The 27,112-nt window shown below is 46.6% G+C and overlaps 3 protein-coding genes and 1 long non-coding RNA gene across 11 annotated transcripts in view; 2 read left to right on the top strand and 2 right to left on the bottom strand.

Moving 5' to 3' along the window:
* Window positions 1-3,417, top strand: part of npas1 (neuronal PAS domain protein 1) — a 28,271-nt gene extending 24,854 nt beyond the window's left edge. For all 7 annotated transcript variants that reach the window (XM_029844257.1, XM_029844255.1, XM_029844256.1 and 4 more), the window contains 2 exons: window positions 611-723; window positions 888-3,417. In XM_029844257.1, the coding sequence (XP_029700117.1) occupies window positions 611-723; window positions 888-1,930 (1,156 nt within the window). In that variant the 3' untranslated portion in view covers window positions 1,931-3,417. The remainder of the gene's footprint in view (window positions 1-610; window positions 724-887) is intronic.
* Window positions 3,418-5,554: 2,137 nt separating this feature from the next.
* Window positions 5,555-8,054, bottom strand: tmem160 (transmembrane protein 160). Its single transcript, XM_029844140.1, has 6 exons — window positions 8,048-8,054; window positions 7,272-7,350; window positions 7,034-7,205; window positions 6,871-6,895; window positions 6,475-6,567; window positions 5,555-6,260 (listed from the first exon to the last, which is right to left on the bottom strand). The coding sequence occupies exons 1-6, from the start codon at window positions 8,052-8,054 to the stop codon at window positions 5,959-5,961; spliced, it is 678 nt and encodes a 225-aa protein (XP_029700000.1). The 3' UTR covers window positions 5,555-5,958.
* A 1,151-nt stretch (window positions 8,055-9,205) lies between these two features.
* On the bottom strand, window positions 9,206-13,540 carry LOC115251388 (uncharacterized). The gene is made up of 2 exons (XR_003889924.1): window positions 13,403-13,540; window positions 9,206-9,381 (listed from the first exon to the last, which is right to left on the bottom strand). It is a non-coding gene; the product is annotated as an uncharacterized lncRNA (long non-coding RNA).
* On the top strand, window positions 10,831-20,114 carry egln2 (egl-9 family hypoxia-inducible factor 2). 2 transcript variants are annotated; one of them, XM_011608394.2, is made up of 6 exons: window positions 10,831-11,110; window positions 11,618-13,037; window positions 17,724-17,843; window positions 17,939-18,075; window positions 18,757-18,824; window positions 18,910-20,114. In XM_011608394.2, the coding sequence occupies exons 2-6, from the start codon at window positions 11,811-11,813 to the stop codon at window positions 18,960-18,962; spliced, it is 1,605 nt and encodes a 534-aa protein (XP_011606696.2). In that variant the 5' UTR covers window positions 10,831-11,110; window positions 11,618-11,810; the 3' UTR covers window positions 18,963-20,114. The 2 variants fall into 2 exon arrangements, with proteins under 2 accessions (XP_011606696.2, XP_003968483.3); XM_003968434.3 differs by lacking the exon at window positions 10,831-11,110 and adding an exon at window positions 11,117-11,313.
* Window positions 20,115-27,112: the final 6,998 nt, after the last annotated feature.

Genomic DNA, 27,112 nt, shown 5'->3' with positions numbered 1-27,112 from the left:
CCTTGTATACACACACACACACACCTTTCTCCCCAGATGCCAGTTTAAATACTCCTTACACACATACACAGTCCAACCATTTGTGCACAGATGAGACAAAAGCAAGAGGAGTAGACTGGATTACAGCGCTAATTGGACTGAAGCTATATAATTACATCAAATGGATGTCAGAATTTTGGTGCTGAATGGTGTTTTAGTTAATTAGAGCTGTAATTACAAGAGCTCATTAACTTCTCCAACAGCCTCCTCCTTGTTGGAGCTTTACTGTGCATAGGTGGGCTGCTAAGTGCAGCTTAAAGCGCGCGTGTGTGTGTGTGTGTGTGTGTGTGTGTGTGTGTGTGTGAGAGAGAGAAGGTGGTGCAATAAGGGAAAAGAGTGTGTGTGTTTGATAGAGGTTAGAAAGGTGTGAGGCAGTTCGAATATTAGAGGTTGTGAGGAGGTTGATTATATGTTGTTTCCAACTCTTAGTATTCACGCAAATCAACGCAGTGCTCTTTTTTTTTCCTTGAAAGTGAAAGTGCTTTTAAGTGCACAACCATTTGTGTTTACATCCACTTTTTCTCGCTGCCTTTTACCTTTTTCACATCCGTCTTTGCCTCCGTCTGTGCAGTCGAAACGAAATGGCCGACACTCCTCTGGATCTGCTGCAGCTGCCAGAGAGCATCAGGGCAGAGAGGCTGCGGAGTAGCTCGTCACCCACCAGTAGCTCCCCGCAGACCAAAGGTAGGACGCCACAGATGGCGTTCAGTCAGTCCGATAAACAGAAAATAAGGACCTGCTGGTCCACTATTGCGATACTTTTTGACACATTTCTGGTGGTTTTCAGTGTAACTTTATTTGTTCTGGTACCGTAAAATTTGAACGTTTCATCAAACCTTTCTCCTCAGGCTCGGGGGGGAAGAGTGACACCGATGTTAAAAGCAGGGACAAATTCCTCTCCGCCGCCGTCCAATCGGAGGACCGGAGGAAGCGCCAGCTGAGGTCCGATCCTGAAGGCGCGCCCGCTGAAACGCGCCGCCGTCTGGAGGAGATCCGCCACACGGAGGAGAGCGTGTCGGTGTCCTCTGACCAGGCCAGTGACAGCGAGGGGGAGGAGGAGGAGGAAACGGAGTGGGAGCAGGGGGGCAGCGGCGACAGGATGAAACAAGAGGACGGAGGCGCCGGAGGGAAACTGAGCAGGGCGGCAGACGCCCCGACTCGAGGGGATCGAGTGGGCAGGGCGCATAATGGCCGGGCTGTGATTCAGCACCTGAAGAGCGTGGTCGCGCCCTCCGCCCTGCCGGGGAGTCCCGGCATTAAGACTGAGCATGACGCCCTCACCAGCGGGCGCTGGGCGCCACACACACAGACCTCTCAACCCCAGCCCTCGCACGCGCACACGCCCTCCAGCAGCCTGAACGGCGACAGCCCCACCACACCCATCCCCGACTCCACTAATGAGGCGCCCCCGAAAGTCCTGTTCACTCCCCCCTCTCCGGCTTTGTCTCCCGCCATGTCCGTGTCGTCCCCGCTCCCCCGTGACGAGCGGGCCGTGTCGGGGGTGGTCAGTCGCGGCGGCGGCGGCGCAGGTAGCGGGCCCGACTTTGAACTCCTCCAGAGACTGGCTGCCGGCAGCGCAGCGGGGAGGGTCCTCTTCCACCCCCTGGCCCTCAGCCCCCAAGGTCCTCAGAGCCTCTACGCCCCCAGCACTATCCGCTACGCTCCACCTGAGCTGCCCCCCTCCCACCACCACAGCGCAGGACACAGCGACGGCCTGCAGCTACGCTCGGACCACCACAAGGGCCCCCCCCCAGCCTTCTTCCCTCACCTACAGCGCTTGGCTGGCCTGCCACCCTTCAGCGGTTTCTCCCCATCCGACAGCCCTTTCTCCTCCAGCCTGCCCTTCTGTATGAACGGACTGAGGGGGGCCGCAGGCTCGGAAGAGGACTGAGACTGAGGGCAGGGGGGGGGGGGGTGGAGAGGGGGCGACAAGGCAGAGTGACACACCAGAAAGAGACATTGAAAAGGGCAGCAGAGACAGAAGTGGCAGGACATTAAGCCTCCAAGGATGTACTAATTGGACGATGAGTTGAATAACTGCAATCTAAAACATGTGACAAGTCGGCGCCATGAGGGATTATCCCGTCGGCCGACCACGGACAAGTGACAGCGGCTCTCAGAAAACGGGACGTGGAAACTTGTGACTGCTTGTCGCTCGAGACTTTCATCTCCATAACAATAATGAAGCCTGCGTCTTTCTCTACACGACTGTGATTTCCGTGTCTCTTCCACTGAGAGAAGCCATATTATTGTACATAGAAACGAAACCATAAAGATCCTCAGCGCACATCCTCCAGTTAACCCCCAGACCAGTAGAAAGAGACGTGTCTGTATACAAATCGCCGTGGCTTTGGGACAAATAATGGTATTTCAGAATTCTGCAAGGGAGAGAAGACGAGCTTCTGCTGTTTTGTATTGAGGTTCCTAATAATAATAGTAATAACAATAATTTAAAAATGATTCTTCAGTCATTCTTAAAGCACACTGTTGGGACACAATGTGAATAACTCAGTCCCAGACATTCCATTATGTATAAGGGAAGAAAATGCAATTGTTTGATCAAAAGAAGATCTTTTGTTTAACCGAGTATTAATTATAGTCTATGATGCTGCAGTGGTGTCTGTGTATAAAAGCCATATTTTTGTTCTTTTTAAAAGGTTTTATTGATTAGGAAGGAAGATGGAATGAGATGGGGGGAATAAGACAGAATAACAATATTTTATTGGATGTACAATATCATCTTAAAACATTTTTACTGTTCATTTTTTTTAAAGAGGAAATGTTCCAGAAGGGGAGCCCAACACCAGTGAAGAAGTTTATCATTTAGATTTCCTCCAGCACTTAAATGAAGTCGTTTAAGGCCGACTGCCTTCCTGCGAAATGGGGAAACAAGGTCACAACTAAAGAGACCAGGAACCAAACGAACCGACGTATGGTTGTTAAAATAATGTCAGCGCTCAAATTATGGCGGTTTCAGCCCCATTGAACCACCTGACCGCTGACTGTTCAGAAATGGAAACTTTAAAAATAATAAAATTCGAGGGTTATCTTAAAGATGCAAAACTGATCAGAAATGGAGATTAAAACGTGCACTTCACACCCTCACACGTGTGTATGTGTGTGTCTTGGGTGTTTAATTGCATATGATTTTATGTGTGTGTGTGAGCGGCTGTGTCTCTTGCGTGTGTTTGCTCTTTTTTTATTTTCTCTTTAGACTTTGGTTGACTTAAGCTAACCGCCTGCCCATCACTGTGAAGCTAACCCCCACCCCCATCTTTGTGAATGCCCCACCCGCTCATCACATACAACAAACAAGTGTAAAGAAGAAGAAACTGTGATACAGTAATAATAAAACATCCCAATAGGGGAGCACAACTCAAAGTTGTGTTTGTTTCTTTATTATGGCGTTGACTTTTGGTGCAGGCACGTGCCAGACGGGCGGGAACCTTCACTGTACATGAGATCAACAGTTCAAGGGAAAAATGCTAACACTGCATCAGATGTCAAATAAACAATATTGTTTGAGAGGCTTTGTGTCATTTTACTCCAGGATCTGTTCCAGAACTACAACCGCGGTGATGGACTGTTGTAGGATTATTTTTTAATGGGTTAGGGTTAATGAGCGATGGGGGGCGCCAGATGTTGCTCAGGTGTGTGAGATTTCATCGGACGGGAGCCATCCAACGTCAGATCTCAGTCCTAGAGGGCCGTAATCCTGCCAGGTTTTCTCTCTTCCCAGGCACGAATTTAGGTGAACGAGTTTCTACCTGGTGGGTCAGAAAACGCGGCTGGATTTCGAACCTCCAGGACTGGGTTCCGAGGGTGCGCCTCTTTGTCCGACGCCAGGACTTGGAAGATCCCGTCATTAGCGCCACGCGTGTCTGATTTAAGAGCGTAGACAAAGCAGGCGTGCGTCCGTGCGCGCCTGGGTGCGCGCGTCTTTGAATCGGAGTGTGCGCCGTGTCTGAAGCAGCCCAGGGGAGGGGCTCTGACATTGAAGACGGGTTAAATCCTGTTTTACATTCAAGTGGCAGGCCCGAGTTCATTAGAGTGAGGATCATTCCTCCTCAGGACCAAAGGAAGCGCATACTAAACAAGAGCAGTTGTTGGGGAGAAAACGTCATTGTGCGTGGAAAAAAACGCAAATTCTGCGCGCGCGTGTGTTTGCGTGTGTTGCACACTGATCTCCACTCTCTCGTATTTGGCAATAGTCCCCCCCCTACCATATAAGTGATAATATGTGAGGGGCGCAGACCACTTGCACCTGCCCCCCCTGAAGGCCAGTCTGTATGCGCTTCCCAAAAGCAGATCCTTTGATCCATACGTGTGGTATTTAACACATGAGAGCGGAGGAGCCCTCAAAATAATCCGGGGGGTGACGCGGTCCCGCCGCTCAGGCCGGACCCGGACCCCAGAGCTGCGGCTGCTGGTGTTTGTCAGTGCGGGCGCGTCCGCTGCCTCTGGGCACCCTGCCCTTTAGACGCGCCAGGCCTCAGGAGCCCCCCTGCATGTCAAGCAGACCTGTGCAGTCAGGAGGAGAGCTGGGAGGGGAGGGGAGGGGAGGGGAGGGGGGGGGGGGGGGGGGGCGCCTGAAAGAAAGAGACTGGAGGGCAGAAGGGTGGACGCGGATCTGAGGGAGGACTTTTCACACAGCAGCAGCCATCCGGAGACACACCCTGCGGGGGGGGTGAGGTGGAGGTGGAGGGGTGAGGAAGTGGGAGACTGAGGTGAGCCTCGACAGCAGCCCCACGTGTCGATGGCTGGGAGATACCACAGACCTAAGCCCTGAACCACACAGTGATAGTTATCACAGAGCCCCCTCATCACCACATGCACGGACACACACACACACACACGCGCGGCGCAGGTCCTTGCTCACACATGAGGAGCTCATTATAAAAATTATTCCCGTGCAGCCGCGGGTGCGGACAGCTTGAGCATCTTTGGATTCAGACTTTGAACCAGCTCCGACAGCGTTGACATTAAATCCAGACTTGTTTGCATAACCCAGCTTCATTTAAGGGAGTTTTACTCTCCTCATATTTGGACTGAAGGGGCCGCGCGTGCTGGAATTATGCAGCAGGCTGTTATTTCTTTTCCCGAGTTTCAGTTCTTAAAATGGGACTTGATGCCTCCAAATAACGCAGAAGAAGCAGAACCTGTTCCTGCCAATAATCTCTCTCATAATAAAATCTCAGAACTGTCATCTCATTTTCATTCCTCGCACTAATGTTTTAGTCTTTCAAATATGCTGGTTGGATTTTGTCACGTTATCATCTATTTAAAAAAAACATTGGAGGGGTCATCGCTACACAGGTTGTTATTTTTTCAAATTCCAAATGCTTCAGATTGAAAGTCGAAAATCAAAATAATTTGGTAATAGGCTACTTCTCAAGTTCTCTCAACAGAACGTTCGCAGTAGCGGCCACTAGAGGGCGCCAGAGCTCCAGAAGAAAATTGGCTTGATAGGTATCAGTCATGTTTAAAGCTGACTGTAAATAAAGACACAGATGGATTCGGACGTGTCTTCATTTATTACAACTCCAGATTTATTTACACGTGACAGGAACAGACACACACAACAGAATAAATCTGTTTGTCTACTCTGCGTGTGTACATCACAACTTTATTTCAAAACTTCAATAAAGCTAATCTTGTATAACAAAATAAAATATCACTGAGAAAACACATCCCCCAAAAAGTATATTTTAAAAAAAATAGCCCAACACTGTCCAGTGCACCGAAAAATGAGTTTTCACTCCTACAGCGAAGATGAGTTTACATCCACCTTTTGAAGATTTAGCAGCTCTGAAATAGTTGAATTATAGAAAATCTTATAAAAAGGGAAGTTTTGATTTCTCCATTTACCATCCAGTCTTCCCAAGGTCTCCGATCAAACACACACACGCTGTCACTCATCTACTTGCTCGGGCCCTTACTGTTGCCGTCGCTGGAGATGCGGAAAGCCTGCTGCTCGCGCCTGTTTCTGCACTCCCGACACTGGTCCTCGTCCTCCTCATCCTCGTGTATGATCTCCACCTCCATCTTGCCGATGTAGAGGGACACCGCACAGAGCCAGAAGCTGACCACGCTTCCCACTATGGTGTAATTGAGCAGCAAAGAGGGCACAGGCAGCAACATCAACCTCCGCAGGGACAAGAGGCTGCCAAGGTATGAAGCCCCGCCAAACGACACGCAAATACCCCCCAGGACGAAGAAGGCTGGAAGAAAAAGAGAACCTTGGCATCACTCTGGAGCTCAGCGACACAAATAAAACAAAGTACGGCGCACTTTTACTCATAAAGTGGAAAAAGAAGATATCAACTTAGTTGATTGTCTTATATTCGGATGTCAAGATGGCACCTATGATGCCTTAAGGCTCCGCTTCAGAGCTTAAACTCCCAGTGTGCTGGGTAAATACGAAAGGGTTCCTACCATACGCCGCCTCTCGTCCCGCATCATTCTGCACGAACGAGATGACTCCGATCCCCGTCGCCAGCAGACCGTTTCTGAACCACGAGAGGAATCCTGCGAGGAAGAGTTTAGTCGTCAGCTGAGAAACAGCTAAAGAAGTTGCAGAAGAGAAAGATTCCACCTCACTGATGTGAATCAGCAACAGCAGCCAGAGCCAAAGAGGCTGACTATATCAATCAGATGTAAAATGTTCTATCTCTTCAATTGGATTGGGCCTGAGAAAATATTTTCTTTGACATGCGAACGAAACGTAAAGATGTCCAATTTTTTATATTAAACACATAAAGTTGGACAAGGTGGAACGTTTTTACAAAAGGTTCCTGATAACTTTTACTGCAGTCATCTCCATCGGTTTACCTGTTTCATGGGACTTTCTCAGCATCTGTAGAAATTAGAAATAAGACTGTTTTAAAGGCCAACAACAACTTTATAAATATCTGGTATAAATTTGTCAAGCTACTTTAATCTAATGGTGAAGTGAAAGTGAAACCATTTTTTGGCGTAAAGGGGTTCAACCTACCAAAGCTTCCGCCTTGTCCAGTTCGGGGTGCTCACGCTGCTTTTCCGGACCATGGTTCTTCGCCCAGGGTCCCTTCCCGACCCGGAGCGGCCAAGAGCCGTGCAGCCGCCTCAGCGGAGGTTCGGGAAACGCCTGCCGAAACAACTTGATTATCGGGACCAAATGCTGTCGCCTAAAACAGAAACCAAGGAAAGCCATCAGTCCCCGGGCTCGTGGCCAGAGACATTAATAGTAATACCTATGGCTTGTGGCTGTCTGTGTGACCTGTGAACTCTCACCTGGTCGACGAAAACCCGGAAGCCCTTCCCTCAAAGACGCTGCGGAAAAAGAAAGCCCAGTTTACACAGCGCCATCATGTGGCAAAGAAGAGCAAACAGCTCAGCCAACTTATTTTTGTTGAATTTATCCGTTTCTTTTAGATTCAGCTAATTGTGGGGTGTTGTAAAAAGGTTACAGGTGACTCGGACCTGTAATCAAACTTCATCCATCTTTTCTTTCAGCCGCGTTTATTTCCTGTAAAATCAGGCAAATGCATGCACTGTCTCCTTATGTCCACCAGATGGAGACATATTACAATGTTGTCAGGCATCCAAGCGTTTCATTTTCCAAATTCAACTAAGTACTCGGAAATAATCATTTTAAACTTAAATCTCCATCTTAAATAATCATAATACTATAATGAAAGAAAACAGAATGAGATTCATTACCGACAATAATTGAAAGCAGCATAAAAAGAATGTATGTATTTTATTTGTTGCTTCTCAAATGGGTCCGAAATCCTATACCTACTGCATTCTGGTATCAGATTTTTTATGCAAATTCATGTAAATGTAAACCCAGAATGTGCTTTTTGATTTTTCTCTTTCTGCTTGTCTGTGTGTGTGTGCGTGCGTGCGTGCGTGTGTGTGTGTGTGTGTGAGTGTGTGTGTGTGTGTGTGTGTGTGTGTGAGTGTGTAGGACTGGAATTGAGACCTTTTGTCTGGTTCTTTCCGCTGGGTCTCCAAATGACCACACCTGTCATACCTGATTGTTCGGTGTGAGGAGCATCAAGAAGTGCAAAAACATCTACAGGGAGTGTGTGTGTGTGTGTGTGTGTGTGTGTGTGTGTGTGTGTGTGTGTGTGTGTGCGTGCGTGTGTGTGTGTGTTTTACACACAGCCAAATCTTTGATGTGATATGCAGCTGATCCTGCGGTCACTCTCACGCTACTGTCCCTAACACAATGGGAGGCTGATGTTTGAGTGTACACTCATCTAAACACACACACACACGCACACACACACACACACATGCTCAAAATAATTATTAATCTTATTCAATTGCCTTTACAAAACACTTCTAAATGTAATTATTTTATTATAATTGGCTTTAGATTGTTAATGTTATACTTAGCAACGTCTATTGAATGGTGGGTAATGAGAAGTCTGTTTGTTCTATAACGACAAGTAAATATCGTAAACAATAAGGAATGATCAAATTTAAGTAGACATTCCAGTGACTCGAGAATTTCAGTGATTATTGTAATAACACACACACACACACACACACACACACACACACACACACACATCTGTTAACTCTTTGTTGTTTTATCTGTGTTTCTTCAGAAAAGAGGAAAGAGAGGGAGAGATAGAGGATAGAGGGGGGGCCTGTATACGTGCAGAGCAGCACTTTTCTGCTCAGAGTCTGGGGGATTCCAGCCAGCTGTGTTGGGAGCACTGACCTTGGCAGAAAGTTTGCTGTTTTTAAGCCTCGCAGACAAACAAGTGTTGGACAGATGTGTCAGCAGATTGATGATTTACCTCCGCTGATCGGAAGAAAAACACTGATAAAACTGCTTCCACAGAGCCACGTCCGATGTATGACATCCTTTATCAGGCTTCTACTCAACTACATTTAGGAGATTTAAATATTTATCTCCTTTTCTTTTCAGTTTGCTAATTAAATCACTATGGAGTCTGCCTGGGCGTCACAATACCTATTATGTTCTTTATATTTTAGATTTACTTTTTGAGGTTTGGAATTGTGAAAGTGTCTGATAACTTATTCACCCAAAACATGAACAAAAATATAATAAATTCATCTGGATCTCAATTTCTTCAATCTGCGCTTGGATTGTAGCCATGGTTAAAAAATTTTAAATGTCAATATCTCATAAAAAAACAATGCCAGACACTGTAAGTATGTTTTTCACTGACACTGAAATTCAAACTGTGCATTGTGTTCAGGTTTCCATCGGTGCTCCTCTTCTTCTCTTTCTTTTTCTTCTTCTTCTTCTGCATCTTCAGCCTGTCAAGTCAAATTGAAGGTTAAGGTTGCCTGTTCAGTGCTTATTATGACAGGAGGGCTCTGGAAGCATAAAAATGCAAGTAAGTCAAGCGCAACATCATAGTTGATGATTCAGGAACAAGGTGCAGATTCTTTACAGTGAATGCCAAACAATGACTTATTCTCTGGCTGATTGACAGCTGAAAACCAAGATGGATTGAAATAATTCCACTTTGGCAGGAAAGGTAAACTCACTGAAACAATGTCTACAGTTTAAGGTCCACAAAGTGGTCAATAACACAGTGAGAAGTGTGTTTTCCCCCCTTACACTCCTCCAGTGATCAACCTTTTTACCACTCTGTATAATCACCCTCCAGTCTGTACTTCCTGTCCATTTGGTGCTGGACCTCTTTGTCCTCCAGAACTGTTGCTGCAGACACTTCCGCAGCATTTGTAGTTCTTGTCCAGACCCTCAGGGATCTCCATCCTTGCAGCATACCCCGACTACATCCCTATTTGAGTTCTGCATTCTGCATCATGCTCAGACCCCACCTGAGGGACTCTGCTGTGCCCCCCAGGCCCACAGCCTGAGGGTCTCACTTCTTTGAGAACTTTTCCATTCTGCCTGAGGCTGAGGAACCGACTCTGCTGCTTAGACTGTGACCCTGCTTGTCAGGTCAAAGTTTGCACTTTGGTTGGTTTTTCCAGTTATACTGTGTAATCTGTGTATCACACTTTTTTCCAACCTGTTTTTTCCTGTGCAAGATCACTCTGTGCTCCCCAATGCTCTTCCTAATTAATAAAATAAATACATGCTGATGTCTTTGTCTTCTGCCTGGAGGGTTTCCTAGCTCCGAATGACATATTCATAGTCTCCTAGGGTCTGTAACCTTGTGGTTATTTACATGTGCAAAATATGATGACCCCTGGATGCTAGTCATGTCCTGTAATTGTACTGGGTCTGTATTTACATAGCCAGCATACTAGAATGGGACCCTTGTCACTGCTCTGTGGGTTCGCCTCAGCCTATATGTGACCCGCACTGCAGCACTGATGGATGTGGTATGTCAATGTTCTGTTGATAGACCCTGTCCCTAATCCCCCAGGATGAGTCTTTAATCCAACACAGTAACCCCTGGCTTGGCTTTAAAACAGCACATTATCTCACTTCCTCCTGCTATAGAAATATGTTGTTGGGCTCTAATGTAAAGAGTTAAGTGGGCCTTGGCTGATTGGTGGGAAGGAAAAGTCGGTGTGGAAGTCTTAGAATATATAGAATTTATGTGTGTGTGTGTTTGTGTGTGTGTGTGTGGGGGGGGGTGTTCCACAAGATTTGGACAAAGAACACTACTACTACTACTACTACTACTTCTACTAATACTACTACTACTACTACTACTACTAATAATAATAATAATAAAATAATATTTTTATTATTATAAACGACGCTTTTCTGGCGATGTCTCGGAGCAGCTGGTCACGTGATCGGTGTGCATGTAAATGACAGGAAAAAGCGGGGGCGGGGGAGGGGGAGGAGAGGGGGCACATCGCCGAGAAACAGACTCACGGAGAACGTGGAGGCTCTCCGACCCGACGCAGGACTCTTTTTCGGGTGACTGGAGGTGCCTTGTATGGGTGCCCGACGCCCCCCCTTCCCGCTGAGGGCGGCTTCGGATTTTATTTATAACCGCTAAGAAAAATTGGACGGGTCGCCGCGAGCGCGCACGAGCGAGACAATCCCGGAAATAACATGCGTACTCTCAGCCGGTCACGTAGGCTCGGTGTGGATTTACCCCGCTGTGGGCTGGAGGTAAGAGGGAGCTGCGCTCCGCTCCGCTCAAGGGCGTTTTGTGGCTTTTGTAACAGTGGTTTATGTCACCTTACCATGCACACGGCTGACTGGTTTCCCGATAGACGTTCTAACCCAACGAATATTAATATTACGCGCGTTTGATGCTGGGAGGGAGTCGACCCTGTGAAGGCTGTTTAGTTGCTTATCAATCGCGGATAAAGGTGAGGGGTTAAAGTGTTTTAACATGCAGAAATGGGCAAATGTTGCATTTAAGTAGGAATTTCAGCTTGGTTTTAAAATGTTGTAAACGACTGAGTGGAAAGGGGGGGGGGGGGGGGACTAAACGATGTGTTCATTCAGGGTTTTTTATTATCATTTGTCGACCGTTTTTTGCCCCTAGCCGCATTTTTTTTACACGTTATGTGTTTGTTTATAGCGCATAAATGTAATAACTTGGGATAACCATGACAACTGATCTGCACTGTGCTATAAATAGGCCTAAAGTGTGCCGTTTACCCTTCGCAGATCTCCTCAACATGTTTTAAAGAAGGATCCTAACAAACAAATGAAAGCATCGATTGTGGACAGGCCGGCTAAAAAGAAGACTTGGAGATGAAAGTTCTGTCAAAAATCCTCTTCTTTAAAGGAAGCAGCGGTTCGGCTAGAAAATGAAGCGAGGACGTGAGCTACGTGCGCATCCAGCCGATGACGATATGAAATGGAGAGCTTGGGACGCACGGACCTTTTAAACCCAAGCTCATCCCGTCGATCCGTGGCAGCCAGAGCTCAGTGGGACGGAGGGACGGGGGGACAGCAGTTCCCCCCCGGAGCCGCCGACATTAGCCGGGACGACATGGGGCTGAACGGGTTCCGCGCCGCGCCTGTCGGGAGTCCGACAGCCGAGGAGCTCCTCGGGGGTCTGGCCTCTCAGACCGACTCCCCGGCTATCAGCACGCCGACAAAGCTGTCCAAAACCGGCTTGCCTCTCTACAACGGTGGTGTGGTGTCTCCGTCCGCCACCGTGGAAGGAAGTCAAATGGGGGTTTTGGCGCACACGCCGAACGCTTATCCAGCACAAATGAAGGGGATGGCTGGTTTAACAGTCGATCCCGTGTACCCTCTCACCAGCAGAGGCTGGCTGGTGCAGAACGGGGACTGGACAACGCACGAGAAGTGCCCTTTTGTAGTGAGGAGGACCAACGGTGACCTGAGAGCCCGACAGGTCCAGCCACAGAAACGGAGAAATGGAGAGAATCAGGACCTGGACTCGGGTCAGTTTAATGGCCTCATGTCAGGGTTGGTGAATTCTGTGGACCTTGTTTTCCCTTCAGGAGGCTTGGACGCCAAAAGGAGAAGATTGGCTGATGGAAGCGCTGCCAGAATGAATCGAGCAGTGGCCCCTCTTTCAGTCACCTTCAACAATTCTCAGAAGATTATCAATGACGTGCACTATGCCACCTCCCAGTCGCCCCTCACCTCCGCCGCACCTCTGAGTGATCAGTACCACAGACATCCCGCGGGACCGCCGGGCCTGCCACCGGCCCCCAGCCAGACATTTTCAGACGAAGCGGACATGATCCCCGCCCGCATCCCCCAGGCGGGGTCCGGCTGGTCGGCGGAGCGCATCGCCCAGCAGTACATCGTCCCCTGCATGAAATACTACGGCATCTGCGTGAAGGACAGCTTTCTTGGCCCTCAGCTGGGCGACAGGGTCCTGCAGGAGGTGGAGCTCCTAAACCAAACGGGGAAGTTCCGGGGCGGGCAGCTGGTGAGCCAGAAGAGCATCCCTTCACGGAACATCCGCGGGGACCAGATCGCCTGGGTGGAGGGACGAGAGCCCGGATGCGAGAGCATCGGTACCCTGATGGCTCACATCGACGAAGCCGTCATGTACAGCGCCGCCAACGGGCAGCTCGGGGACTGCGTCATCAACGGGCGCACCAAGGTAAGAGGGGGGTTTAAGGTGGTGCCGGGATCGCGTCTTCCGTCCGTTAAAGGCGATCGCTCTCTCGACCTCCTCGGATCTTGGGCGCGTCGTGACGTTTCACACACACGAGGAAGCAGCAGAGTCAGGAGTCGTTTCTAGTTTTTAGAAGAGTGGTAAGAGGGGCTGAGCTGTCCTCCTGAACTGGCTTACCATCTGTGTTCAGACCTGCCCCGTGCTTGATACCACCTCTTACTCCTTGTGAAGAAAAAAAAAATCCCATTTCGGCTTCTATCTCCTCTGCCATCGCTTTATCTCTGCCTTTGGAAAAAAAACCCTATTGGCAACGTTTGATGCAGACCTGCTTTTCAAACCATATTGCAAACCTTATTGATTGACGTCTTCTCTTGTTTATTTCCTTTCAGCCGTTCCTCACATAGGTTTTTAGTCCGTACGTCATCCGGCGTCTCCTCGCGTTTATAGTTTTTTCCCTTCTTCTGTTCCCTGTCGTGGCTCAGCACTTGCAATTTTTCCTCTGTGCGCACGTTCGGTTCAGACTGAATGAATGAAAAGTGCAGAAAACAAGAGGAACGGAGCGAATCGATGTGGCCGTCCCTCGCTCTATCAGCTGTGCGTCGGCTGTTACATTTGCGTGCGGACTTTTACCCAACAGGTCCTCAGCGTTTCAGCGGTCAGGCGGACACATGATGTGCTGCCTGGATCTATAAAGAGAGGGACTAGAGGGACTGTTTAGGAAGCCGATGTGATTCCACTGATCTATCCCAGTGGATCCAGGAGGTGGAAGCTGCTTCCTTTATGCTGACGTGTGTCCACTCTGGTTGCCTTGACAGCGTGGCTGAATTAATGTTACTTTTCCAGTCAGATCAAGCTCACTTTATTAGCGACACATATGACATTTTGGTAGCTGATCTTGTCCTTCCGAGTAATAAATATTGTTTAATCCTGCATTATGAAAGATCGTGGCAGGTTACCAACTGGGTGTGTGGAGAGGAGGCCTCAGGAAGGGCACACGCCCAAGGACACTACTTTGCTTCAGTCTTTCTTTTAATGAAAGTTATCCTTATTTATTTATCCTTATTTTCATTTGCCTTTTAAAACTACTAAAGCGATTGTGACTGACTTTTTGTAATTTTCTGTCTTTCGCACACTCTTCTTCACCTGACCAGAAGCCTAATATGACACAGAGGAAGTATTTTAAAGCTGTTACCATAGTAACTGGCCGGATACAAAGCTAACCTCGGTGTATGATAGCCAGAGGAACAGAACGACATATTTGAAAAAAAAAAAAAAAAGATTATTCAGGGAATCTGGTGTTAGGAGCTGGGCCAGACTTCCTTTTAAACTTTATCTGGAAAGGTTAGCATATTACCGGCAGAACGGCATTATGGGATGGCTGGGAGTAATGTCTTTTATTACTGGGAACTGTCTTGGTGCAGGGAAACTTACAAGAGGATGGGAGGGAGGGAACTGACTGGAAGAGGCCGACATTCGGTGGTTAGGTGGGAGGACGGAGCAGCACATGACTTTAGAGTGTGTCCGGCAGCACAATCGTGTCCTAGGACACGTCCGAGACTTCACGAGTCACTCGGGCAGCTTGATCAAACTGTCCCCTGAAACGTAACGTGATCCACCCTGTTTGTACTTTGGATTTGCGTAGTCAGGTGTCAGAGTCGGCGTTTGCGACACAGGGTTGATAAACGCAGCCCTACGTACGTAAGCACGCCCGTGCGGCTCGCTGTGTTTGTGCTGAGTCACACATAATATGGGCCATTGTCGTCATAGCAGGGCTGATATTTAAGCCCGAGTTCCTGCCAACGTGTTGGATCACTGTTCTTGACATTCAGCCTGAATGCGTCGCCCTGCTGTACCTTCCAGGGTTGTGCTGAGCCACGAGCAGGATCCCGGGCCTGTTTCCCCCCCCCCCCGCGCACTCCTCCGCAGTGACTCACTCTTCATCGCAGGTTTCTGTACCGGTGGCAGCCTCGGGAACGTCACGTTACAAATTTAGAACCTGGTTTTGCTCTTCCGTACGGTTAATGTTTGTGCACGTTAGGGTTCGGTCCTGGTTCAACCAGTGACCTTATGCTGTCCTCAGCTGTTTGGACCACGTTCAGGCTTTATTACAGCGGGTACTTTGTTGCAATAGCTTCACATTTTTTGATTTTAGCAAAGTGAAAGTATATTTTAGGAGGCTGTGATTACATTGCACATTTTAATTTATCTGTAGTTGCTCTGCAGCAGTTGAGTTTATTTGGATCTGTGTCCAGATCAGGGTTTTTTGGATCTGTGTCCAGATCAGGGTTTGGTCTTTTTCTGCCCGTCTGGCCGTCAACTCTATCCCAGTATTGCTAATGTGGAGGCCCCTCAGGCACCTGAAGTTAACCCACCACATTACCGATTCTGGCAAGGATGGAGGAGCCAGGACGGCAGAGACGACAGCCTGGATCTGGCCGTGCGCCTGAATGCTTTGTGTGCGAGTGTAAGACAGACGGAGGTGTCCTGAAAGCTCGTGGATGTGGTTCACACACGGCTAATGACTGCTAAGTTATTGCAGTTGGTTTTACAACTTGGATCCAACGGCATAGTAAATGTTTCTCTTCTGATGTTCTTTGTTTTTCTCAAAATCCTTGTGCATGTATTTTAGATGTTTATGTTGCAGGCGAGGGCTGAGCTGTCTGCTGTGGCCTATGGCATGTGGTTAATTACAGTTGCTGGGGCTGCTTGAAAGTTGAATACGAAAAAACCGTAGCCATGCTAGGCTGCTGGGGAAAGCTGGAACACACACCCATAATCACATTTGTTGCTGCGTATAAAGCAGGGGTCACCAACACAGTGCCCGTGGGCACCAAGTCGCCCGCAATGACCACATGAGTCGCCCACAAGCCTGTTCTAAAAATAGCAAAACTCGCAAGTGAGGTTTCTACCGCTATTTTTTAAAAAATCACACCTGCATTTACATAGATTTTAAAATGACAATGTCTTAAAAATAAATAAAAATCTAAATAAAGTGAAGGTGAACTCTGATCTAGTTCAAAGGTCAGTATTGTGCGCATGAAAGAACCGTTGCGCTTGTGGAGAATAAACTAGCAGGCAGTGAAGATGGTGGGTGGAGTGCAATTTTCTACCCCAAAAACATGGCAAAAAGAAGACGGTAAATTTATCATTTTCAAAGTGAATGGGAGGAAGAGTAATGTCTACTACTGTGAAAGGAAGGTGTGTATGTTGCATTTGTGGGGCGACTGTGATGACGGCGAAGCGGCACAATGAGGAGCGACGCTTCACTATGCGTCATGAAAGCTACAATGCTAATGCTAACGACCCACCGGGAAGCATTCTACAGTCAGAGAAGGCCCATGAGCTAAAAAGTGTCTTTATAAAATGGAACAGATTTTGAGCAGAATTGCAGTAGATTTGTTCAGTTAAGATTTATTCAATATGAAAGTTTTTTTTTTAAATGTTGCATAACTTTTTAAAACATGGTTCAACATAGTTTATGAATTGTTAAAATGGATTAGTTTCTTATGGTTGAGAGGGTCTAGTGATCATCTGAACAATTGCTGAGATTAATAATAATAAAGTGTTGAATATTGATCTTTCTGTTACCCACTCTAAGTTATTGATACACACACACACGCGCACACACACACAATTTGTTATTTTAGAGGAGTGTGTCAAGCGGTAGCCCGTGATGTAGCTCTTGGTTTCAAAAAGGTTGGTGACCCCTGGTATAAAGAATACCCTTTTCCCATTCATGATACATCCTAGATATCAGTGAACGCTTGCTTTATTTATATTTTGCAACTCTTAGACAATGAAATGTTTTCAAAAGTATTTCTGAAGATTCCGTCTGCATGACTGTGCCTGTGTGCGTCTCATCTCTTCATCCTGAAGCAGAAGCTCTGCCTGTTAGATGGAACACGCCGCTAAAGGTGAAGGTTAATGAGTTCCGACTGTGAGCGTCGCTCAGTAATGACAGATGACAGCTTGGCCTCTAACACACAGCCAACACACACTTGGCCGCGAACAAGGAAGGAATGAGGACAACAATTAGCTGCTTTGTTCTAAAGGCTCCATGAGAAGGATCCTGAGAACAGGTGCCATCCTGCTAGGAGCGGAGGCGAGCGCTGTTTGAGTTCCTCAAGATGGAAATGTTCACACGGAGCTTCGACGTCGGGCTGCAGCTGTTAGTCACGAACGATCCCACTGCTGATCTACAGCTTAATATCCGCTGGCTTTCACCCAGAATCCTCTGCTAGTGCGGCCTGATGTCACGTCTGTCGCTAAAACGTGAGCACATTTCTGTGTTTCGTAGCGTGATTGTAGTCAGGTGCTGCTGCTGTTGTTCTGGATTGAAATGCACAGTCTGGCTGCCCTGAGCAGGCCTGGGCTCTCCCACAATCCCCGGGAGCGTCTCCGCTTTCACACCAACGTTTAGATGTGGAGCACAGGAAATGCCAGCACTGGGCTGCTGACTGTGAATATTGTAACCACTGATCCTTTGTGACAAGTGCACCTGCCCGAACGCAGACCTGACATATTCCCAACCCTTTTTTTTTTTTTTACAATTAAACAACAATTAGTGCGTAAGCTAATGTCATTACTTTAAAAATGCATAAAACTACAACATATACCATCACAATGTCAATTTTTGCACCACTAAAGGTCTCATTCTTTGTCTTTCGGTAGGCTATGGTTGCTTGTTACCCGGGTAACGGGGCAGGGTACGTGCGGCATGTCGATAACCCTAACGGCGACGGACGCTTCATCACGTGTATCTACTATCTCAACAAGAACTGGGATGTTAAGGTAGGTTGAGAAGACGGTGAGGACAACCGGCCCCACAAGCTTCAGTCGTTTGTGCCGTACTTGGTACATTCTTTGCTCCGCCTGTATGTGCACAGACACAAGGAGGGATGTTGCAGATCTACCCCGAAGGCAAAAATGTGGTGGCCAGCATCGAGCCTCTGTTTGATCGGCTGCTCATCTTCTGGTCCGATCGCAGGAACCCCCATGAAGTGAAGCCAGCCTTCGCCACCCGGTGAGCGAGCGTTTGTGAACGCACTCTGTATCACACACACACGCACGCACACACAGGTTCAGTCAAAAGAAATACAAGACTCATGGAGGTGACGCTGACTTGAACACTTGCCCCCATGCTGGTTTACATCGATTGATGATGCATGAGACAAGTCAGAGAGCATTTCCTCTCCTCCCGTCCGTGTCGTTGCTCACGGGTGAGGTGGAGCCGTGAGCAGGAAGTATGTGTTTCCTGAGGGCTTCTGCAGGAGGGGGGGGGGGGGGGGGGGGGGGGGGGTTCAATTGCAAGACTCGTGCTGGAGAAGTGCAGACACGGCAGACAGGAATAAACAACGCAGCCCCACAGGAGCGTCCAGAACAGGGGAAGTTAACTCTCCACTAAAAGTTGATAGAGGTCATCTGACCTCTATCACTGGGTCAGTCCAGATTTGAACTTTATCAAATATATATATTTTTGATCCAGCTTTATTTGTAAGCCGTTAGCACAAGACTTTAGAGGTGAACTGTCAGGCTAGCTCAGTGACTTAAGTGGAAAATTATTAGTATTTAATTATTATTTTGAAGCCTTATATATCGTTGGATAATTTTCTCTCCTATAGCACCATTGCAAATATCCAATGATTGACCACAGAGATTATCTGTAATCTGCGAGTTATTTAGATGTTTTTGTCTGGTCTTGCAGATACGCTATCACCGTCTGGTACTTTGATGCCAAAGAGAGAGCTGAAGCTAAGGAGAAGTACAAACTGGGTAAGTTCTCCGCAAGTGGAATCATTTGTGCATCAGTCTCAGATATTTTATTAAAGGATGGTGACATTTTCTCTCTCGTCCATAGCAACAGGGCAGAAAGGTGTTCAAGTGCCTGTCACTCAAAGCAGCAGGACGTAAATCCCATTAAGCGACTGGAGAACACCTAGAAATAATAAAGTGCCTTCCTCCGCTGTGAAGGAGCGTCGGGAGCGTGTAGGAGACTCCAGCGAGCTGTCGGCGTCCATCTTGGATCCATCTCACGGGTTCGCGATGCAGCGTTTGCCGCCATGTGATCAAAGCTTCGCACATAAAGAGCACAATGGAGCACAATGTGCGGCAGCGCTGAGATCACACTTCACAACAAAAGTGACACTGACGTCCCGCTTAGAAAAGATGTCAAACTGGAAAAAAAAAAAGACAAATTTAGTTTTATTTCATCTGAGTGGAGATTTTTTGTGTGTCGGTTGGCGTGCTTACAAAACGCTGAAATCTGTTCGGGTTTCTATTTCAACGCCAAAAGAAGAGGGGGGAAAAAATGAAAAGCGCGAGGAGCCGAAATCAAATGCATCTTCACAGGAAGTCCTCGTTATCATCTTAACACCATGTGGACGCACTGACAAAGACATCAAAACGGAGCAAGCGTCACGGCTGCTGCTGCTTCTGTATGAATCCAGTCCAGCGCTAAATCTCACGGGGACGCGGAGTCATTAGACACATGCACTAGGACAACGGAACGCTGTGGTTTCAGTCTGTCCAGCACACAGCAGAGTTCAGGAAGTCTGGCCTTGGAAACGAAAACACAAGGTGTTCCAGCGTGGGCGTCCTTTTCTGTGAGAGAATCAACTTTTTCGAGCCGCCCCTGCAGAGATAAATCATCAAGTGGTTCCTCTTTGTACGGCAACACAGGGTTTGATTAAATGAGTGTGTCCTTGTGTGTGATTAATAGTCTGAAATGGAAACACACAAGACTTTACAGCATGAAGCACACACACTCGATGTAGGCCGCTTGTGTGTGACTATTTCCACCGTCTCATCGAGGGCTGCGGATGTTTCGCCAGCATATATGATTGAATAGAAGTTTTTTTTTTTGAACATTGAAGCAAAGCACTTTATTGTTAGGAAGTGATGTGTGAATCAGAGTTTAACTAAGTGAAAATGTAGATTATTGCTTTTCAACTGTGGATAATACGGTCGCCCAAACGGAACCTAAAACAATGAACAAATGAAAAATTGTCTGCCTTATTTCTTTTTTGTTTGGATTATTTAATTAAAATTGGTTTTGTACATTAAGAACTTGCATTTGATTTATTTTGGGGGTGGGGGCAGGGTTGTGGGCTCAGTAGTAACATGAAATCAGAAACTTAAGCCATTTAATCATTAACTAAGGTAAATATTTAAAGCCTTTAGCAGCAGCCTAGCAGGATGTCCTGGTCCTTCTGTATACCAAAGTATACATAATCAGTATTACTGTCCGGAAAAAGTGTCACTGGAGACTTTTTAGTGTCTCGGGTTATCGCTCAATTCCTGCTCAATGAGAAACACGTAGTGCCATCTAGTGGCACGAATATAGATTGCAGGAGCTGAAAACCTTATAGTGTATTTAGGATTCAGACTATTTTGTTTTAGATATTACAAATCTACTAGATTATAGTTGATCAGTAATATCAGCGATCATATCCAAAAGCTTCCTGTATTGATTATTTATATAAATACCCTAATTTCACATAAACAAAAACACAAGTGGCATGATGTTGTTAATCTTTGAAATGCTCTATTGTAATATATATGACCTTTATATATATATATGACCTTTATATATAGATATATATATATAATATCTCTTCCTCGCCCTCCTGGGCGGTGCCTCCTTCCTTCAGACTCGGGTCCTCTACCAGAGGCCTGGGAGTCTGAGGGTTCTGTGCAGGATCTTAGCTGTTCCTAGGACTGCACTCTTCTGGAGAGATCTCTGGTGTGGTTCCTGGTATCTGTTGGAGCCATCTACTCAGGTTGGGTGTTACTGCCCCTAGTGTCCCGATCACCACTGGGACCACTGTTGCCTTCATCCCCCACATTCTCTCCATCTCCTCCTTCAGCCCTTGGTACTTCTCCAGCTTCTTGTGTTCCTTCTTCCTGATGTTGCTATCACTCGGGATTGCTACATCTATCACCACCACTGTTTTCTGGTGTTTATCCACCACCACTATGTCAGGCTGGTTGGCCACCACCATCTTGTCAGTCTGGATCTGGAAGTCCCACAGGATCTTGGCCTGCTCGTTCTCCACCACTTTCGGAGGTGTCTCCCACCTGGTCCCTGGGACCTCCAGCCCATACTCAGTGCAGATGTTCCTGTATACTATGCCAGCCACCTGGTTATGCCGTTCCATGTAAGCCTTGCCTTCTAGCATCTTGCACCCTGCTGTGAGGTGCTGGACTGTCTCAGGGGCATCTCCACACAGTCTGCACCTGGGGTCTTGTCTGGTATGGTAGACCCTGGCCTCTATTGCTCTGGTGTTCAGGGCCTGTTCTTGTGCAGCCATGAGTAGAGCCTCTGTGCTGTCTTTCAGCCCGGCCTTTATCAGCCACTTCCTCAATTTGTCGGTGGTACATTCCATGCATGGGCTTGTCCTTCCATGATAGCCCCTCAGGTTCCTCCTCCTTGGTGGGCTTTTGTTGCCTGAGGCATTCACTCAGCAGTGCGTCAGTGGGGGCCATCTTCTAGATGTATTCTTGGAGGCTTGTTGTTTCCTCCTGGACAGTAGTTCGGACACTTACTAGTCCTCGGCCCCCTTTCTTTCGCTTTGTATACAGCCTCAGGACACTGGACTTACGGTGAAACCCTCCGTGCATGGTGAGGAGCTTCCTTGTCTTTATGTCAGTGGCTTGTATCTCTTCTAGTGGCCAGGGTATTATGCCAGCAGGGTATCTGATTACTGGCAGGGCGTAGGTGTTTATGGCCTGGATCTTGTGCTTACCATTCAGCTGACTTTTCAGGACCTGTCTTAACCTCTGCAGGTATTTGGCTGTGGCTGACCTCCTAGCTGCCTCCTCATGGTTACCATTTGCCTGCGGGATCCCCAGGTATTTGTAGCTGTCCTGCACATCTGTGATGTTCCCTTCAGGTAGTTCAACCCCATCAGTTGTGATCACCTTTCCCCTTCTAGATATCATCCGCCCACATTTGTCTAGCCCGAATGACATCCCGATGTCTTTGCTGTAGATCCTAGTGAGGTGGATCAGGGAGTCGATGTCACGCTCGTTCTTGGCATACAGCTTGATGTCGTCCATGTAGAGGAGGTGGCTGACGGTTGTTCCACTTCGGAACTGGTACCCATAACCACTCTTGGTGATGATCTGGCTGAGGGGGTTTAGGCCTATGCAGAACAGCAGGGGGGGCAGAGCATTTCCTTGATATATGCCACATCTGATGCTCACCTGCGCAATTGGCTTTGAGTTGGCCTCCAGAGTCGTGTTCCACAGCTTCATGGAGTTCTGGATGAACTCTCTTAATGTCCTGTTGATGTTATACAGCTTTAGGCACTCCGGTATCCATGTGTGCGGCATTGAGTCATAGGCTTTCTTGTAATCAATCCAGGCAGTGCACAGGTTGGTGTGCTGCCTCCTACAGTCCTGGGCGATTGCCCTGTTGACCAGTAGCTGGTGTTTGGCACCTCCCTATGCCTTTCTGTGCTCTGCTCATGTATTGATCCATGTGCCTGCTGATCTTAGCCGCTATGATGCCTGATAGGAGCTTCCATGTGGTGCTGAGGCCGGTTATGGGCCGGTAGTTGGACGGTATTGTGCCCTTCTGGGGGTCCTTCATTATGAGGACTGTCCGGCCTTGGGTTAGCCACTCTGGGTGGTCCCCTGATGTTAGCAGCTGGTTCATTTGTGCTGCCAGGCGTTCATGGAGTGCAGCTGACTGCACTCCATTGACGCATATATACGACTGCATATATATATATATATATATATATATATATATATATATATATATATATATATATATAAATATAAATATAAATATAAATATATATATATATTACATTTGATTTTTACATTTTGATTACATTTGACATTTACATTTAATGCTAAAATCTTTATTTAATGCAGCCTAACATATTCATTATCATCCTGCTCCAGGAATCAATCTTATCACAGCGATGTCAGAACACACTGACCCCGGGTCAGACGTCGGGTTCAGATGATGTGCATCAGGAAAAACAAATCAAATGTCATCTGCAAATCGACTAACCTGGACAATAATGTGACGTGGTAAAGGTCATGCTGAACCTCCTTTACAAGGAGGGACGGAGAGGTCACGCTGAACAGGCATCCATAGTCCCATTTGTTTAAAATTTGTGTAATTAAACAGATTATATGGTTCAAAATTCATACTAAAGTAAAATTTGAGTTGTGTTTTTCTGTGGAGGGTCGAGTATATTAAGAGATCCCTCAACCTCTGTAGAGACCGACGTACCCTTGCCAAAATTAAGTTAGGGTTGGTCTCTTTTCAGGAGAGTCAACGTGAAGACCCAGGATTTTGTTCTTTTGGGTCACAGCACACGAGTCCTGGCTGCTCCTGTAGTGCTAGGACTAGCCGCTAGATGGCAGTAGAAGCCAGAACGTCTTGTGCCGACACCTAAGATTCTTACAAATCGCCTTTGTGACTTAATTTTATCTGGCGAATTTCTCTGGTGTCGTTTGACACTTTTCTGCTCTTTTGGAGACTGACGTAAAAGCACGTATAGTTCCGCTGTTAGTTGCTGTCAGCGAGTGCTGCAGTCAGCTCCTCGTCCGTTTCAAAGCACTTCCGGGCTCCAGGCTCCTAGCAGCCTCCCGCAGGAGTCCGTGGTCTGGGTGGAGAAGCATCCAGCACCGCGCATGCGCAACACCGCCGCTGAGCCATGAATCATAAATCATGTTTAACATTTTGAAGGTAACACAGTCTAAAGATCGAAGGCGTTTTTATGTCAGCTTCTGACATATGCCACGTTATAATACGTACTATTTAGTTCCAATGGCATCTATTATCCTTGTCTATTATGCATTGTCATACATCTACACTAATCAAAGGAAAAATACACTGCTCATACTACTGGCATCTACTGGTAGCTGGTAACCACAGTCAGTAACGGAAATTCAGAATACAGGAAGGTATTGTAAGACACTTGAGTGAAAATAACTTGTGTAATCTTGTTCTATCTAAAATACAGGGACGAAGGGCAAGCAAACAATGTATATTTATTAATTGTTTTTGCTCCTTCTGTATGTCTGGAGGGCTCCTGAACAAATACATGTTTTGGCTATGTGGGGGAGGCAAGACAAAGGAGATGGTTGGGTGTGTAATATCTGCAATTTCACCCCCACAGTCTTTTTAATCAATTTATCATTCAGTTAAAAAGGAAAAATTGAAATGTACTCATATGAAGTTTTAATGTCAAGTTGAGCCATTTCAATGGTCAAATAGAAAAACACCAAACAGAATCAACACATAAGATGTCTTTTTGCACTTCAGAAAATATTTAAGGTATTTTTTGCTCACATTTTGAGTCCCCTGAGTCACTCTTCTTCACTTGGAGTGACTTTGTTTGACAGCCAATAGGGTATTTCCTTAATGGGGAGTTGGCTCTGAGCAAAACTACTCACGTGTCACTTTTAATGGCCCCAGTGTGGAACTATGCAGACAAGTTGTTTCTTACACTTGCACATGTGCCTGTGAGAGACTGTATAGGGTGGTGAGACCCCCCCTCCCCCTACACACACATACACACAATTACAATGCATGTGATATTAGCAGGTGCAGTCAGAGAAAAGTATGTGCAGAAACTCAACACCGGCCCAGTCGCTTTAAGTCGAGTTTGGATATTTGACATGACGGCCTTGTTGTGTTGTGTGTCTTATAAATTATTATTTGCAGTCCACTCACTGGAATGAAATGCTACCAACCAATCAATTAATCAAGTAATCATTAATGAGTATTACACACGAGTTGGGGAGTTGATGAAAAAGAAGAGCTATAAATACTAATAAATACCTAAACTCTTCCTCATCTATGAAATGGAAACAGTTTTCGATTTGGACTTTTGCTTCCCTTCAAAACTGCACACTTCCATATTTCTAACCATCCAAAATATCTTAGGCTATAAGCGTTTTTGGTTGAGACATCAGTGAAACTTGGCACGAGCTTGTCACGTTAACCCAACTACCCTCGGCTGTTATAGCATAAAACAAAATTAACGTGGAGTTTTTATTCCTGTTTCCTGCGAATACTAACTTTATTTTTGCTTTACGTCTTCCAAATAGCACATTTAAATATCAATTTACTGTTGTGCCTTCCCTATTTGTTTTCAGTAATCTTTAATCTTTCTGTTCAACAACAGGTATTTTCAATCAACCACTATTTGTAGACAACTTTATGGCTCAAAGATGAGTTTTTACTCAATGGTTTTTGGATCCTGCACAGTGTTACAGTGTAGCTGTGAGGATTTGCTGTCTCGTCCAGGCGTGCGTCACATTCTGATCTGCAAGAATGACCTCTACTCTCTCCTCTAGTCCCATGTCACACCTAGTTGCCATGGCGATTGAGTCGGTACTTGGCACACCTCACATGAGATTGATTCCTGGGTCTAGGTGTGGGACGGTCAAAGCCTTCCTTTGTCAATTACCAACCTGTGATGTGACTGCAGAGGAGGAGACACCAGAAATGAAGGTTTAGCCTGAAAAAGCTCTAAACTGTCCATGGAGTTAGCATATAAATTGAAAATTACCACAAAGCTAACACTTCCACCTGTCAGGTGCCGCGTCAGACCCTGAACATGAGGTGCTTTAGGTGTTTTTAAACCGTTGGAATGATGAGATGCTGCTCTGATTTTGAAAATGTAATCATTTATTTAACGCTTCATGCTTCGTGTCCCCTACTTGAAGGTGACACCTGGTGTTGCCATGGCAATTGATCTTCCCCATGATATACGTCAGAATAATTGATTTATTATAGATAGAAGGGCCAGGTTTAGCCTGTAAAAATCAATAGGCTTCTGCTCACGTTAGTATCTAGTGAGGTAGTATTCATGTGTACATGAAGACACAAGGACGTCACATACATGTCACGGACACGTGAACAGTCACGCTTTCTGCATGTGCTTTTAATGTCCATTTTGACAGTGAAATGACAGACCTGGATGGTCGGCTGAGTCCCGCTCATACACCAACGCGTGCCGCGTCCCTGAGTTCACATTGTGGTGGTTCTCATGGGACCTGTTTGAGCACCTTTCCCAGAGGCATCTCCAACACAGCTCAGGCTTAGATCAGCTCAATGCTCCCCCCGTCTGACCTCTGCCAGGGTCCCTCCACTGGGCCCCACTTGCTGGTGCCTGTTAAAGCCCCCCTGACTCCTGGATTAGTCCAAATTTGTTTTTTAATAAAGCAGGAGGGAATGCCTAAATTATGTTTGCCACTTCTTAAACTGTGCCAAATGGGCACTGTACAAGACAAAAGCCCAGGCCTGTCTAAATCATCAGTTAATGTGATAGAAATGCTAATAGAATAATAAAAGTAGCAGTGTTGTGTAAGGAAATGTCATGCAAACAAAGCTGGAGGGAGGCCGGTCATAATTTTCCTGTTTGTAGATCGTGTTTCTTTGTTTTTAGTAGCCTTCCTCAAAATTTAACAGAATTCAATTTTCATGTGTGGCTACAGTTGGTGGGATGTCATGTTGCTGTAGTGATTATGAAACATTTGCTTCTGTTCAACCCCTTTAAGGACTCAAGGAACATTTATTGTAATACCAGGTCACGTTTACACACAGGATGCTACGAAATCTTCAGAAAGTCAGCTCTAAAATGAGTCAAATTTGTCGAATTTGACAGCAAATATGTGGAGTGAACATCTTTCCCGGTGGCTTCTGAGATCAGGGAACTGGGCCAGTATGAGAAGAGCAGGCTGCACCCTGCTCACTTTAATCTACTACTGCAGCCAAAAGCCAGAGCCGACAGGCATTAGTAGCTGCAGGAGAGGATTAACAGCTAGAATGGTTTATTTGCTGATTGAGGGAGGGAAGGAAGGGGAATGGGGGGGGGGGGGGGGGGGGGTGATGATGTGAAAAATGCAGGGAATGAGCAGGTTAATCTGGAGTTTGAGCAATGAGACATTAAGAGATATGTTTTTAATTTGAACAGGCTCTCCCTGTCTCTGCACAACACTGGGTTCCCACGGCAATGAGGTATTAACAGTTTATTACCTGCAACTTTAGGATACAGACCCCCCCCAACTGCGTGATTACATTTATTGCA

Source organism: Takifugu rubripes, chromosome 11, assembly GCF_901000725.2.
Source record: "Takifugu rubripes chromosome 11, fTakRub1.2, whole genome shotgun sequence".
NCBI lineage: Eukaryota > Metazoa > Chordata > Actinopteri > Tetraodontiformes > Tetraodontidae > Takifugu > Takifugu rubripes.
This window is presented reverse-complemented; position numbering and strand designations above follow the sequence as displayed.